The 14,589-nt window shown below is 47.7% G+C and overlaps 1 protein-coding gene across 1 annotated transcript in view; it reads right to left on the bottom strand.

The window, feature by feature from the left end:
- PTPRF (protein tyrosine phosphatase receptor type F) overlaps window positions 1-14,589 on the bottom strand; it is a 285,818-nt gene that overhangs the window by 48,070 nt on the left and 223,159 nt on the right. Inside the window, exons 13-16 of the mRNA XM_062497725.1 lie at window positions 11,784-11,977; window positions 5,592-5,618; window positions 3,243-3,360; window positions 451-1,029 (exon numbers count right to left, since the gene is read on the bottom strand). Coding sequence (XP_062353709.1) covers window positions 451-1,029; window positions 3,243-3,360; window positions 5,592-5,618; window positions 11,784-11,977 — 918 coding nt within the window. The remainder of the gene's footprint in view (window positions 1-450; window positions 1,030-3,242; window positions 3,361-5,591; window positions 5,619-11,783; window positions 11,978-14,589) is intronic.

The following is a 14,589-nucleotide window of genomic DNA, read 5'->3' as shown; positions in this document are numbered from 1 at the left end:
AGATGAATTCTGCTTTTTGACTATACTTTTCAGTACCACAGAAAGGAAGTTGTAGGCTGAACTGCAGCCTTTCTCTATCCCCACTACACTCACACTCCCTTGGCCCTTCATCATGATCAAGCAGCAATGTTATTCAGGTACTGGATCTGCAGATGATCCTACTCAGCCATCTGCTCCATTCAAGCAAGAGCCTTTCATGTACAGATAAAACATCTAAGTGTGCCTGTGGATACAGTTAAGGTACCATCAACACCCCTCTCCCCCCAAATGGCAAATTTTTAGAAAATCTTTGCTGAGCTTTCCCTCACTGAACTAGTTTTAGACTAGGGAGCCACACAGTACCTGATCACAACAGTCAGAGCAGAAGGGGGTGAAGCCTCATGAACCAAAGCAAAGGTTCCTGTCCTCGAGGCAGAGCTTCCTGTTAGGGTTTGTTAGAGGGGCACTCACCTTGCTCTACAGGCATGGTCCGGGACTGGATGCTGGGACTGAGTGGCCCAGCTCCCTTATTGGTGCGGGCCCTCACTTTGATGTCGTAAGTGGTATCCGGTTTCAAATTTGTCAAAGTGATACTTGTGTCCTTGGTGATGTTAACCAGGTCCTGCTGGCTATTTATATCCCTGTATACCACTGTGTAGTTGACAATCTTGCCGTTCCTTTCTGCCAAGACTGGAGGATCCCAAGCAACTTCTGTGGTGGAAGTGGTGAGACCCACCACACGCAGGTTCTGTGGGAAGCCGCTTGGCACATCTTCAGCAGTTGTGATCTCCTTCTCGAACTCCTCTCCTGGGCCAGCTCTGTTCTTGGCAGACAATTTGAAGAGGTACGTGGCCCCCTTGTGCAGGTTAGTCACTGTGTAGTGATGGTCTCTCTTCCCGAAGTCTATCGTGTTCATTTTTTCCTCATCCAGACGTCTGTACTGCAGCCGGTAACCCAGCAGCTCCCCTACCATCTCCTTGGGTGGGTGCCACTGGATGAGGGCTGTGTTCATGGCTGTCGTGCTAATCATCATGGTGGGCTTCCCCGGGACTGCAACATAAACACACAATGACCATCTATAGCCTGGGAGGAGGGAAGGAAGGACCGCTTCTGTGCTGCTCAGTCCGTGAGGATTGAGGAAAGTGGGAAAGTTCAGACAACAGGGTGAAGAGGATGACAGACAATTCACAGGGATGGAGGCAGAATGACCCTAATCCAGTGGTGAGGGAAGCTGGAGCCAGCCAGCTCTTGCTTGCCATTTTCCCACGTGCTGTCATTTAAACCGGAAATAAATTCAGCCATATCCAGCCCCACAATTCCTCCCCTTTTACAGGAAACGTTTAAGGTACCTCAAAGCACCACATTTATCTCAGAGAAGATCTGAATCCTGTCCTCCCAATCAGTGGTCTTCAGATACTCCAGCCAGTGCACAGCACCAGGCCATGCTGGCCCTGATGCACTATACCACAATAGACACCCCGAAGCCCAATTCCAGCGCCCTGGTCTGTCTGGAGGCAGACAAATTTCATCCTGAAACCTTGCAGTTTTACCATCTGCAGAGGCAGCGAGCAGAACTGGGTGGGCTGTTTGCCATCAGAACATACTTTGGTTTAGTTGAGAAGCAGATTCGTGATGTCAGTGTCGATGTGAGAGGTGAACACAAGCGCTCCACGAGATTTTTGCTTATGCTGCACAAGTCAAGGGATGTTGCCGTCACTGGTTAGGAACTGATGGCTTTAAATGGATGGTTTAAAACCTTGATCTCCTTCAGTTAAAAAAAGGACATGTCTTCACATCAGCTCAGATTTGCAAACAAATCAACTGATAGGGAAGATACTCAGAATGAAAGGCATGGGGCCACAGATATGAAAGAAAGAAAAAAAAAAGATTGCAGCCAAACCTAGTTAAATATCCTTGCAGTTTTTTTGAAATGTATGAGCCCCCAGTGGAGCACAAGAGAAAACAGTATTTGCCAGAATTATGCTCCCTTTTTGCCATCAGAGGGCGACACCAATGCTCCCCTCTGAGGTCATGCCTGCAGTCGCGTTTGTACAGAAGCCCTGAGGCTGGTTTTGCAGGTATTTAAGACATACAATTACTTTCTCATTGCCAGTGCAATCCTCCTTGCACTCATAATACAATGTCTAACAGCAGCTAGTATTAAGGGACATAGTATTTTCAAAGCTGATTCCAAATATTAACCTTAAAATGTGTATCACAGCATGGGAAGATCCACTGTGGTTTACAGTACAACACTGGGATGTTTAGAGAAGCTCTTCCTGTTTATAGGACAGCTGTAGCAATTTGATGAACAGAAAATACATCATGGCAAGCCACCAGGGAGACAGCAGTTGAGATTGTGACAGTGGAAACTACCTCTGGAGCTCCCCATATGCAGCACAGAGGAGATAGCAAGCTGTTCCTTGTTTAAAAGCACCAGGAACAAACGCTCCCAGTTTGCACAAGCTGCATTCCCATAATAACAAGTAGTAAATACTGTTCCTGTGGCTGATGTGAGGACGGAGCAGGATTACTGGTTGTAGGACAGGCTAGTGAGTGGCAAGACAATGTCAACTAGTTGGTACCACTGCCAAAGGACAGCTTGACCACAGCTGGAGGGAACTGCCAGATGACTCCTAGGTGCCCCTGCTCCAGGTGCAGGTACAATCTACTGAAACAGCAGAATCAAACTGGCTGAGATCACCAGGACCTAGAAGTTGTGTCTGCAGCACTTCTATGGCAGATTTGTTGCATTCCAGGTTTTATCATGGCTCTAGGAGCAGCCAGGCTCAGCCATGTAAGCAGTATCAATGGCAGAGGAGAGCTGAGAGGCATCTCTTAGGAGCCCTCTGTGCCAGGGGTCCCTCCAGGCGGCACTGCAGTCACCACAGGAAGCAAGAAATGGCACTTGCCTAAAGGAACAAGGTGAGGACAGGCCAGGACTCCAAAGCTGAGGGAGGGCCTGGAGTTTCAGGCTTCCTCTTCCCAGGTCTCTGGATTATGCAGATGAGCTCAGACCCATGAGTTTCACTGCTCTCTCACTACCAGCCCTGGTAGTGTCTCTCCATCTGTTTGCTGCACTTCGCTTAGGTGATCCAGTGGCAAAGCCTGTTAAGTACAGGCTGAACAACACAAGGGTTTGTACCTCTGCAGCATCTCCAACCCTCTTGCTTCCTCCTGGCATTGACCATACTCCCCACGCACCTCTTGGGAGGTTTTGCCACCACCCCTAAGAGGCTGTGACACCTGTTTCCCACACTCACCTGCCCCTGTAGTGGTGATGACTTTGGGCTTGCTGCGGGCACCATCTCCTTTGGTGGTGTAGGCAGCAACTGTGACGGAGTAGGTGGTTTCTGGCAGCAGGCCTCCAATGACTGTCTCCTGGGAGTGCATTCACGAGGCAGAGAGGAGGCAAACGAGAAGAGCAAACACTTGTTACTGGAGTGAGCCAAAAGAAGGCACCACGGTCAGTGTCTCCAACAGCAACACACTGACAACACTCCTGAGCTCACACTCATGCTTCATGCTCAAACACACGCATTTCACAGAGCCAGCAAACAACTACTGCCACTCCAACACTCACCTGCCTCATTTCAACCCCTGCCTTTAACATCTGGCCTTTCTAGGGACCCACCAGCAACCCATGGCAGCAGATGTGCTCTCCCATGGCTTCTGCCAAGAAGGAAATCTGATCCAGATATGGTCCTGTGTGAAAGCTAAGTAAGAGGACTATGGAGCTGTGAATCATAGCAAAAGGCAGTTCACCTGGCTATGAGAATCTCTTGGGGGCTAATTCCAGGGTTTTTTAAGTTGTCTCTTGCAGCAGAGCCATGGAGAGCACAAGTGCAGGGGGTGGGGGGCCTCGGGCAGGGAGCACCTGCAGCTCCAAGCATTGTGTTCACCCTCCTTGCCAGGCAGTGGGTTGCAGGGCTGGGATAGGTCAGTGCAAGGCCCTGGCAAGACCTGGAGGGAAAACCTGCATCGTGGGAGGTCTGGGAGGGGGCAGACTCATGGAGTGCATCCTTGCATGCTCTGGTTTCCTCTGGGCAGGAGGAGGGCAGGGCTCCACACTTCAATTTGAGATCAAAGAAAGGAGCACCGCTCCTCCCTCCTGGCCTCCAGCAGCAAGGCGACTGGTGCCAAGCCTGGCTGGCCAGGCCTCTGAATGAGTGAGCACAGCGAGCTCAGCAGCTCCCAGCAGCTTGGGCAGGTACCCCTGAGCAGCACTCATCTGTGGGTGCTGTGGGAGTGTCTGGGTCATTAGCACTAATAACCTATTGGGTCAGGGAGCATGAGATGAACAGGCTGGAGATGGGGCTGGGGAAGGTTTTGGAAAGGAGGCAGAGGCTCCATGTTGGTTATTAACCCCTTCAGACAAGAAGAGCAGAGATGGGAAGGGTTAAGTTTGAGCTGCTAAGAACAGGCAGCATGGGCACTGTCAGAAGCTGCTCCAGGGGTCTGACCCCTACCCGGGGGATCCTTGCCAGCTTGAGGTGTACAAGGGGTGCCTGTGGTTGCTCTCAGAGCTCAGCCATTCTCCCACCACTCACTCGCACAAATACCCACACTATTAAACCTGCTGATTTCCAGTCAGTGCTGCTGGTTCAGGTTACCTGCCCAGGCTTACTCATCAAAATCACCACGTTACCATCACAGAACCAGCCAGCCCAGAGAAGTATCAACAAGCACCAACAAGAACCCTGCCAAAATCACCGTGTGAACCAGAGTCTGATCCCAACTCCGCCCCTGCAGCAGATCGTGTGTGCGGGTGAGCGGCCGCACAGTCCGATCGGTGCCAATGGACCCGCGGGGAAGCACTCTCACAAAACCTGCAGACTCTGAACATCCCAAGAGAATTCGCTCCTCCCAAACCCATGCAAAGAGAGATTCTCACGCAAAAGCATGCCACCGGGAGCAAAGCAAGCAAGCTGGGAGGAGGGGGAGAGATGAGGGACGGATGAAAGAAGGTCTGATTGCATAATGCAAACACAGTGCTGTCGTGACAAAGCCACTCTGAGCAAGAATGCTCTGTATAAAGCAGGAGGAGAAATGCATCGTGCTAGGGGAAGCTCACAGTAGGGCACAAAATTGAATTGCTGACTCTAAAAAGGTCATTTTCTAGTTTGTTCCTCCAAATTTATATCTCAGAATTATGTGGGGGAAAATTGAATTTAACTGTTTAAATGTGATTGTTTTCTTATTACTATCTGTGTTTCGACCAAAGGTCATGGTTGAGGATGTAGGTTATTTCTCATGACTATGATCAATGTGGTTTAAAGATTATGTATCTAATTTTACCACATAACTTGGTGGGCCAGCTATTGCAGGATGAGCCTCCTGAGTCAATCACTTGAACCTACCTAAAACTGCACTGCAATACACTGCACTGGAAATACAGATTATAGGAAATGTCAATTGCTTTTCTGCATTTAGGAGCAATCTAAATGCCAATTTTCTCTGGATTTGCTGCTTCTGGAAGGTTTCACAATGTAACTCACCAGCCTCATTAAGGGAGTGAAAGGAATGTTTTGACAGTACTGTGTCTACAAAATCACAAATCGATTTACCAAACCCCTCTCTTCCAAACTGGAATACACACAAGTGGTACTTACATAGTCGACGGAGTCCTCAGCTCTCCACTGACGAGGGAGAAAGGAAGGAGGAGAGAAAAATGGAGACACAGAATTTTAAGGGGCAACATGTAGGAAAGGGATGACAATGACAACAGCAAGGGTTAGCAGAACTGGCTTGGGGGAATTACAACACTTATACACAGAGGGTCACTTGACACAGGCTGTGTCAAGGCAAGAAATGGCATAGAGCAATTTTTGACATGCCGCTAGCCTGCGCAATGAGTCTGAGATCATTCACACAAACAGACAAAGAGTTTCCTTCTCACTTGGGAGGAGATGTCACCCCATACTTTTTGCACTTTGCTGTACTTTCCCCTTCTGGCTTTGACTACATTTTTCTGCCTTTTCCATGAGCAGAAGCAAGAAGGGATAGGTTGTACCAGCTAGGCTCTGAGGGTGACTGCTGCCCCATAAGTCACAGCAGTTCTGTCGCCTAATCTCCAGTTTCTGTTCTAGTGATCCTCCAGCCATCATCTCTTGTTGAGAACCAAAGACTTCAGCACACAGAACAGTCACTCTTTGCAGGGAAGCACCAATGCAGCATTTCTAGAGCTTCTTTTTCCTGTATAATTTGCAAGAAAATGCTCTGGGGACTTCAGAAAACCAAAAAGTGCTATCTGTCAACATCAACAGTGCAAGAGAAGCTGAGATCTCACACACAGCTTCAAACTAAGCTGCTCCTCTCCAACAGTGGTGCGTGGCTTGGAGAGAGGTTCAAACTTGTGCAAGTACTGAGGGAAGAGCTTCTCACTCCCAATTACACAAACAGCAAACACTCATTTGGCAATAGCAGCCCTGCAGAGAAAGCTTCTACACAAACTATTTCTCTCCAAAAGCTCACAGGGATTCCTGTCCATGGCATTTCAATATGGGCTCTGAACTCTTCTGGCTGGATGTGGGGCTGTAGGGCATCAAAGCTGCATTGGGGTGGTGAGACAGTAGAGCCTGGCTGCTGCCACGCAAGCCCACAGCAGTGTTCTTTGTGGAAGGTGCACCAAAGGAAAGCAGAGATCACACAGAACTCTCTCAGGCTAGGTGATGTGTTACAGCTCATGTTACTAAATCTGCCTGGAGGAAGCACCAGTCCATGGGTTCAAGCACAGAAATGAAAGTGAAGATTGGTATTACAGCCCCTGATTCACACACAGTGTGAGCCCTGGCAAACCTTGCTTCTGAGCCTGACCTGCCAGCCGTGAAACTGCTCAGATACCAACTTCCTCAGGACCTTCAGAACCTCAGCTAACACTGCTGGAGTGTTTGGGAACCTGCAAGTGCAACAGAAGCACTAAAAGGCATCAAAGATACAAGTTGCCTTTTGAACTCGGGCTATTTGAGGCAGCTTTCGAAGGCTGCAGCCTATCACAGTGGCATAGTACTCACCTCAGCAGTAAAATACATGGCATTTTTTCAAGATATTTGCTATTTTATTCTCTGAATTCAAAGAGAAGAAGCTGTTGGAGAAATGTTCCCATAGGATTTTATTGTAGTTCACTTATTAGATGCCAGGAGACTCCAGCAGAATTATCCCCTAAACAATCTTAACAGTAAATTTCAACAAAGAGGTCAAGTTGCCCCTAAATACTTTTTATAAAGCCAAGACCCTCACTAAGTATTATGGTCACTAAAGGCTCTCTTTCTACACACATCTTGGTGCCAATTCCACTCTAGCAGACTCAGCTGAACTCAAGATATTGCTATGTATGTCCCACCCATACTAGCCAGCCCACATCATGGTTAACAGCCACACACTCTACACCCTGCTGATCTAAAAGCTGGCAGAAGTCCTGCCATAGGAAGGATCTGAGGCCTGGTACTCACTTCTCCTACAAAAGCATGTCCCTGGTGGGTGGAAGCTGGGGAACACCCCAGCCTGCCCCCATGTAGCTCCAGGAGCAGAATGTGACACCTCACTGCAAGGAACAGCAGAGCAGAGCTAGGCTCAGGAGGCGTCTCACATCGTTGGGAGTTTATCATGCCCTAGGATTTTAAACCAACTGCTTAATGTACAAACTCTGTTTGCTCTAATGTTTCAGTGGACTTTAATCTTGCACTAGATCAGAGTGCAAAAAAATGCCTTGAGATCTGTGCTGGAGTAACAACTGTGAAAAGCCAGGCCCGCATAAATACCTTGGTAGAAATTCAGTTTCATTACGAAAATTTAATCTACAGATCAAAACATTTCCTTCCTTAAACTAGCTCAATTGCTTCTTAACTATTTAAGGTCGGTCAGTAAGACAAATTGATCTGAAAAGCCCAGGAGCAGTCATAAAAAGAACTGAGAGAGGGCTGTGTGCATGAGGCAGGATGGCTCTGGGAAGTGCTAAAGCTAACAGTGTGTATTTATGGCAGCTGCAATGCTTTAATGTTTCGTTTTACACTTCAACACAGAATAGTCATGTCTCACCAGGGAATGGCTGTTTTCCCTGACCAAGGCTCTTGCAAAGACAGATTCAAGCCCTCACCAGTCCCAGCTATGGGAAGCCAATATGGGTTTTCCTGCAGATCCTTCTCCTCTCTGCTTCAGTGACTGTGGTGCAACTGTACAACTCCAGACATAAACTCAGGTACTCAGTCAATGAGATGCAGAGGGGTCTGAGGACATGAGAACTTCACCTTGGTCCTTTACTGAAGTGCCTCTTGGATGATGCCTTACAGTTTTGTTCCACTTAGGAAGCAGAGAACATCCCACCTCCATGCCAGATTCTCACCTAGACAAGTATAAACATATGAGATGCTCCAAGTACATTCAGAGAAGGTCCTTGACTATCACACAACGAAAGAGGGAGGCTGTAAATTCCTCTGTGTTGTGCCTGGGGTAGGTACTGCTCAGGGAGAACTGAAGTCTCTGCTTTCTCCTTTGATCTCAATCCAATAGCTTGAAGTGATTGCCATTTTTTATTCCTGCTCTTCTGGAGCAAGCTGGTGGGATGTGCACTCAGTTTGCATGCTGGTTGGTGAAGTGCTGCCTGCAGATACCACACCACCCTCCTGTGAACCTGCAGCCCTTCTTGTGGGCAGCACATACCTTTCCTGTGCTATGACTATGTTTGTACAGCAGGAGAAGGTGGCAGGAGTGTCTTCTCCACAAAGCCTGACCTCCATGTAGCCAGCTGTCCCCAGCCAGCCCTGCAAAGCTATTTGGGTGGGCTGGATCTGCAGGGATAGAGGGGTTCAAGCCCAGTGCCTCTCCTAACTTGCAGCAGCTGCCCAGAGATTGGAGACAAAGGAAATGAGGTGCACCCCTGCCCGCCCCTGTCAAACTTAATGCTTGTGTCCCATGGCTCTGCTATCCCTCACTCCCTTGAGCTGGCGAGAACTTGAAGTAGTGGTGGAGTGCAGCTCCTGCACTGGAGTCCTTTCAAAAACCCTCTGTTGGTGCTTGGATGTGCTTTACACAATACTCAGGGCACCGAGATTAATCTTGTGCCATTGCCCACCACGGGACCCAGCTGAGCCATGACAGGCATGGCCCGGGCAAGAGATGCTGCAGGTACCTGATCCAGCTCTGAAGCTGCACACACCCTGGGAGCTCCTCCATAGGGTAGGGTCACATTTACTTGTCCATCAGGCTGTCAGTGGGAGGTCAGAGCTCAGACTGGAAGGCATACAGAATCCTGACAGAGGTAATCAGTCACAGGCACAGTCACAGAGGGGAGGGAGAGGCCTCAGCTCCATCACAGGACCTTCTTAACAACTGATTACTCTGCCCAGGCAGGAGGCTGTAAAATAAAATGTGATCTCTCCAGCACCAGGGCCCCCACGTCTCTGCTGATATTTTAGTCCTTTCTGCTCAAATGGTTTTGAAAGCTCAGAATCCGTATTATTTGCATAGCTAACATCTCCGTTCCCTTGCCTTTTTCCTTTCATCTTCGTTTACTCTCTTTCCATTTCTCATCTTCAATAAGGAAAAGTCATGAATCAGCTTCAGTATCAGTGTCTTCACACTGTCTGCAGGAAGCAGATTATGTGGTACATACTTACTCAAATCAGCAAACAGCTTAGCTAAGCAGGAGGAGTGGCTTTGCCTACCTGTCCAGAGATTTTCTTCTCTGACTCCAAGATTTTCCATCTGTTTAATTCTCTTCCTCTGCACTGGTATAAATGTTTGTGAGTGTTTATGAGCACTGAACTGTGGCCCTCTTCATCCTATGACCTTCAGGGGCAGATTTTCCAGTGTATGTTTTGTTTTCTTTCATGGAAAATAACTCTTCCAGGACTACTCGTTGAAGTTTCATCTGGCTGTTTGCAAAGACACGCACTGCTGTACTGAAAGATGGCAGCTCTTACAGGGTTCTTCAGCATCTGGAGCAGATGTATTTCATCACAGGCACAGGTCATGCCTGGCTTCTCACTCTTCTGCGAAATAGAGATCTCTTCTACTGAGTCAGTGAAACCTCTTCCCTGTAGGGTCGTCATTAGTTTATCCCAAGAGTGACATGACTCTTACAGAGTAGTCGCTTTTCTGCAACTATCATTTTCACTTCTACCCAAAAATCATCAGTGGATGAGTTCAGCACCATACCCAGCAGAAAAAAATATCACAGAAATCAAGAACTTTCCCACATAAATTCACCTAATATGGAAGACTGGCAAGTGGTCTGACAGGCCAGGAAACTTCAAGGAACTTGCCTCCTTGATGCACACATTCAAACTAATGCAAAATCCAGCACTCTTTCAAAAGTTTCTGGCATCCTCATTCTGCACATCAGCATGGGATTTCTCTCTCTGAAGTGTATGAGTAAGGAGTGAAAGCAGAACTGGCTGGGCAAGCATAAAATATTTGAAAACACCAAGAAGAAAAACATTGCCAACTTCACCCACCTACACTTGGGACCAACACATTAACTCCAAACTCCAGCTGAATAACACAGCCTCAATTGTTCTAACAACACAGAAGATTTTATTCTCGTGGCATAAGTAAGGAAGCAGCTTCTCTAACTATTAAAACAAAGCAACATCTAAAATATAGAGACATAGCTCAGACAACACTGCAAGGACCCTCAAAGTCTTTTCTCTCTATAAAGTTTTCCTCTTCCACATCATTACTGAGTTTTATCCTTCGGAATATGAATGGGGAGTAAAGCTGCCTCTGCACTGCCCACTGACAAACGCATAAATGATTCACAGCTGCATTCAGGAGACAGATCAATTAATCGTTGCAGCTCTCCAGTACTTATACTGGGCATCATTCAAGCAAGCCAGCTCTGAATCGATTCCTCATTGCTTCCAACAGCAGCAGATCCTGTTCTTCATTTATACGATTATCTTGGTTGAGAACAGCATGGGTCATCCACGATGAAGGACCCCTGCTCCAATGAAGAGCTGTATTCCATTGCATACGGGGCACCAAAAACTTCCCTGGACCTCAGGAAAGAGGTAACTACACATTCCTGGGCTGTGCAGAGTGCACAGCCATGCCTGGAGCAGAGTGTGGGAACAGGGCTGCAGCTCACAGCCAGTGAAGTATCCAGGAGATCGCCCAAGTATGAACAGATTGTTGTATGAGGACTGCAGAGGACAAAGTCATTTACAGGGGATGTGGGCCTCTACCTCATTTTTCTTCTTTCTCCCCAGTCTTTCCCAGACTAAGCTGGCTTCACCTACAGTTTTGTTTCAAGAAGCAATGAAACACCAAGTCTCTGCCCTGCAAAAGCAGGAGGTATGGCAGGCTTTGCTGAGCCAGGAGTGCAGTTCTGCCTGGCATGTTGTGCTGGGTGCAGAGCAACCCCCATGCTTCACAAGCAGGCAGCACCTGGGTGGATGCTATCAAGGAAGATGCTTTGCCCCGAACATAATCAGCATCACAAAAGAAAAAGACTCAGGGCTTATTTAAAACTTTCTGACCATTTATAAATGGACTGGCAAAGTGCAGTTTGCTCCAGCTGGAGTCTGCACAGGATGTAGCAGGCAGAGAGGTACGTATTAGAGAAGGGGTAAGAGAGGAACATCATCCAATTCATCATCTTTTCTACAATAATCCTTTCCTGATTAAACTTTTTACCCATGTTTAGGCCACAGTTTAAGGATAAACTGTTTGCCTTGCTCAGGCAGGCTGAGCACCATGTTCTGGAGCTGCAAGAGGAGGCCAAGAAAGACTTTTGATCCAGCCAGCCTGCCCTCTGCAGAAAGGGAAGGTGCCATGCCCACCATCTGGTGGTCCCCACACTGTACCTGTGCTTCTGACAGCATGACGTCCTTGATCACTGGCTGCCCTCGTGGCTCGTTGTTTTCCAGCTTCACATAGGTAACCTGATACCCGCGGATTTGCCCATGCTGCTTGTTGGAGATGGGCAGCTTCCAGCTCACCCGGATTGCAGTCGAATTCACAGACTCCACCTCCACCTTTCGAGGTGGAGCACTGGGCACTGCAACACACATGGGACAACAGTTAACAGGTACCACACAATCATTGTCACTACCTCTCACTCCTTTGCTACCTTCCCCCCACCCCATTGCCAGGAAGGCCCCACTGCTACAAGCTTCTTGTACCTGCCCAGGACAACAAACTGCAGTCTTTCAGCATGACCACATCCCTGAACCCTTCCCTTTTGCTACTGTCAGCAGGAAAGAACATAATTTGCAAGAACACCCCTAATAAAAGTCAGTGTGCTGAATCAGACCTAAGGTCCATCTACGCCTCTCATCTCCAAAAGTAGGGGAGCAAGAAAGAATACAAGAATACAGCAGACTATAAAGAATACAGTGACTCCCTGCAGCTCAGGGTGCCCTGGGGCACAGGCAGGGGTTTGAAAGCCTTCTTTGCATTCTACCTGACACAACACCTCCTCTCAGACCCACCTAAATGAAGTCCAACAGCCCCAGGTAGCATGACTGGGTGCTGAGTCTGGTTTGCAGGGAGCCCTGGTACCTGCCACCAGCCAGAGCACACATGTGCTCTTCCCCTGTGACAGTGAGAGGTTAATGAGGGGAAAAAGCACCATCCTAAAACAATAACCCAGAGCTCAGAGACAGCAGTCACTGAACTCAGCCAGATAAAGGAGACTGTGGGGATTGTGACAGCTCTGGGGACTGTATTTCATGCACGGCTAGCTGAATACTTTTTGATAATAAAATGAAAAATTACACTGCCCAGAAAATATCAATTTTCTTGCAAGGTGAGGCCCATTCAAAAATGTATTTATACCCTATTTACCATTTGGAAAAATTACCTCCTTATTATATTTTGCTCTTGCATTGACTGTGACAAAAATGTCAATTCTAAAAAATTAGCTTCTCAGCTGCTCCTGGAAAGCTCCTTCCAGCTGAAGCAGCTGGGAGTAGAGTATCCTCCACTCTCTGTGGAGGATACTGATGCCAAATGCCCAGTATCAAGTGAAGGACTCAGGCTTCATCCTATCACCTCATCTGCAGGACCCTTTTCACCTTCCATTGCCCTGGGAAAATCCAGAGGTTTGGAACTTCATATGCCCCAATTCTCAACACAGCAAGAAATCAGTATTAGATAATTAGGGATGGATACCTGACAAGCAGACATAATTAATATTGCTATTTCAACCAACTAAATAGGAAGAAACAGCTACCCAGCAGGTAAGCACAGTTTTTAAGCTGCAGGGCAATTCATTATTTTTCCCCAGATGTCCTTCGTAATTGTAGATAATTTAATAAAATAGAGAAAGGAGGAACAGAGCATTTTAGCACCATGAAGCAAACTCAAGGTGTGGGAATGGAGGGGGCTGTGCTTGAATAGTTACCCCCCTCTGCCTGGAGCAGCCTGTGCTGCAATCCACAATTCACTTAGTGCAGTGACCTTGCACAAGCCACAGGGCTCTCCTGCCCTGGCAAGACACCTGCCCACACACACAGCTGGGAGTCCAAGTGGATAACAAGATCCTCCCTGAGAACCGGACAGACGCTGTGTGTCAAGCTCTGATGGCATGAGAAGGTGGGAGGCCTCGGCAGGACATAGCATGGGGATGTTGCAGGGACACAAAAAGATGTGAATATGAGCAGACCACAGTGTTTCGAGGAACTCTGTCCCACCCCACTATGTTAAGTATGTGTTGCATCTGGGATCCAAACAGGGAAAGTTCAATTTGTTTTCAGACCACAGTTTAGCATTTCTCATTCCTTCATCATGGGTATCTACTGAGCATCAGCATGTCAGAGGAATATAAAATCAATTCTGACAGCTAAGCTGGAATGTCCAACCGCGGTGCCCAAAAACTAACTGAGAGAGCTTGTTGCGACATTTCTGGGGTAACAGCTTCCCCTGGGCTACAATTCTGCTGAATGAGAACTGAAGCAAACAATATAGGCAGCAGGACACACACAGATGTGTTTGCCAGCCCAGGAATGCAGTCAGCAAGCATTCCCAGACGCCACTTTCAGAGCCATGGAGACATGGAGGACAGTGGCAGCCCATTTAGGGAAACTGTAACATGTCTGGTTTCAATTTCCTACATTGATTGGGCAATGCAGAGATCATGCTTTCTTTGCCAGGATGCTCCATCTCTTTCTTTTCCCATTAAATCTGCAGCTTTCTTGGGTCAGCATGAAGCCATGGGAGCTCCTACTGTCACCCTGAGCTCTGGCACTTTCAAAGGAAATGGCTTAAATCACGATGACATAACTGACAGCCCTGCTAATACAAAGCAATTTCTCTTTAAAGCTGTCGTATCCAGTAAAGTGCTCTGTACGTGTAGTATTCTGACTCTTGAGTGGAAGAGCAGCTTTATATAAGCTGTGGCTTGCCTGGAAGCTGAAGCAGGAAGCAGCTTTCTGGCAGTATCTACAACTTTCAAATGAATTGCTTTCCCCCTCTTTAGTTTGCTGGATTTCAGGTGAACAAGTAAACTTTAAGTCCTTGTCTCTCAGATGAGTACCTTTGTCTGGGAGAGCTCATTCTACCTTCAATAAAAAGGAATCCACCACCACCCACTATAAAACTACAATGGAAAGAAGAGTAATGCCTCCCTGCATGCCCAAGAAGCACTGCTGACACAAACAGGACTCTGAA

Source organism: Cinclus cinclus, chromosome 8 (assembly GCF_963662255.1).
Source record: "Cinclus cinclus chromosome 8, bCinCin1.1, whole genome shotgun sequence".
Classification (NCBI taxonomy): domain Eukaryota; kingdom Metazoa; phylum Chordata; class Aves; order Passeriformes; family Cinclidae; genus Cinclus; species Cinclus cinclus.
The sequence above is the reverse complement of the archived record's forward strand: the minus strand, read 5'-3'. Positions and strand labels throughout refer to the sequence as shown.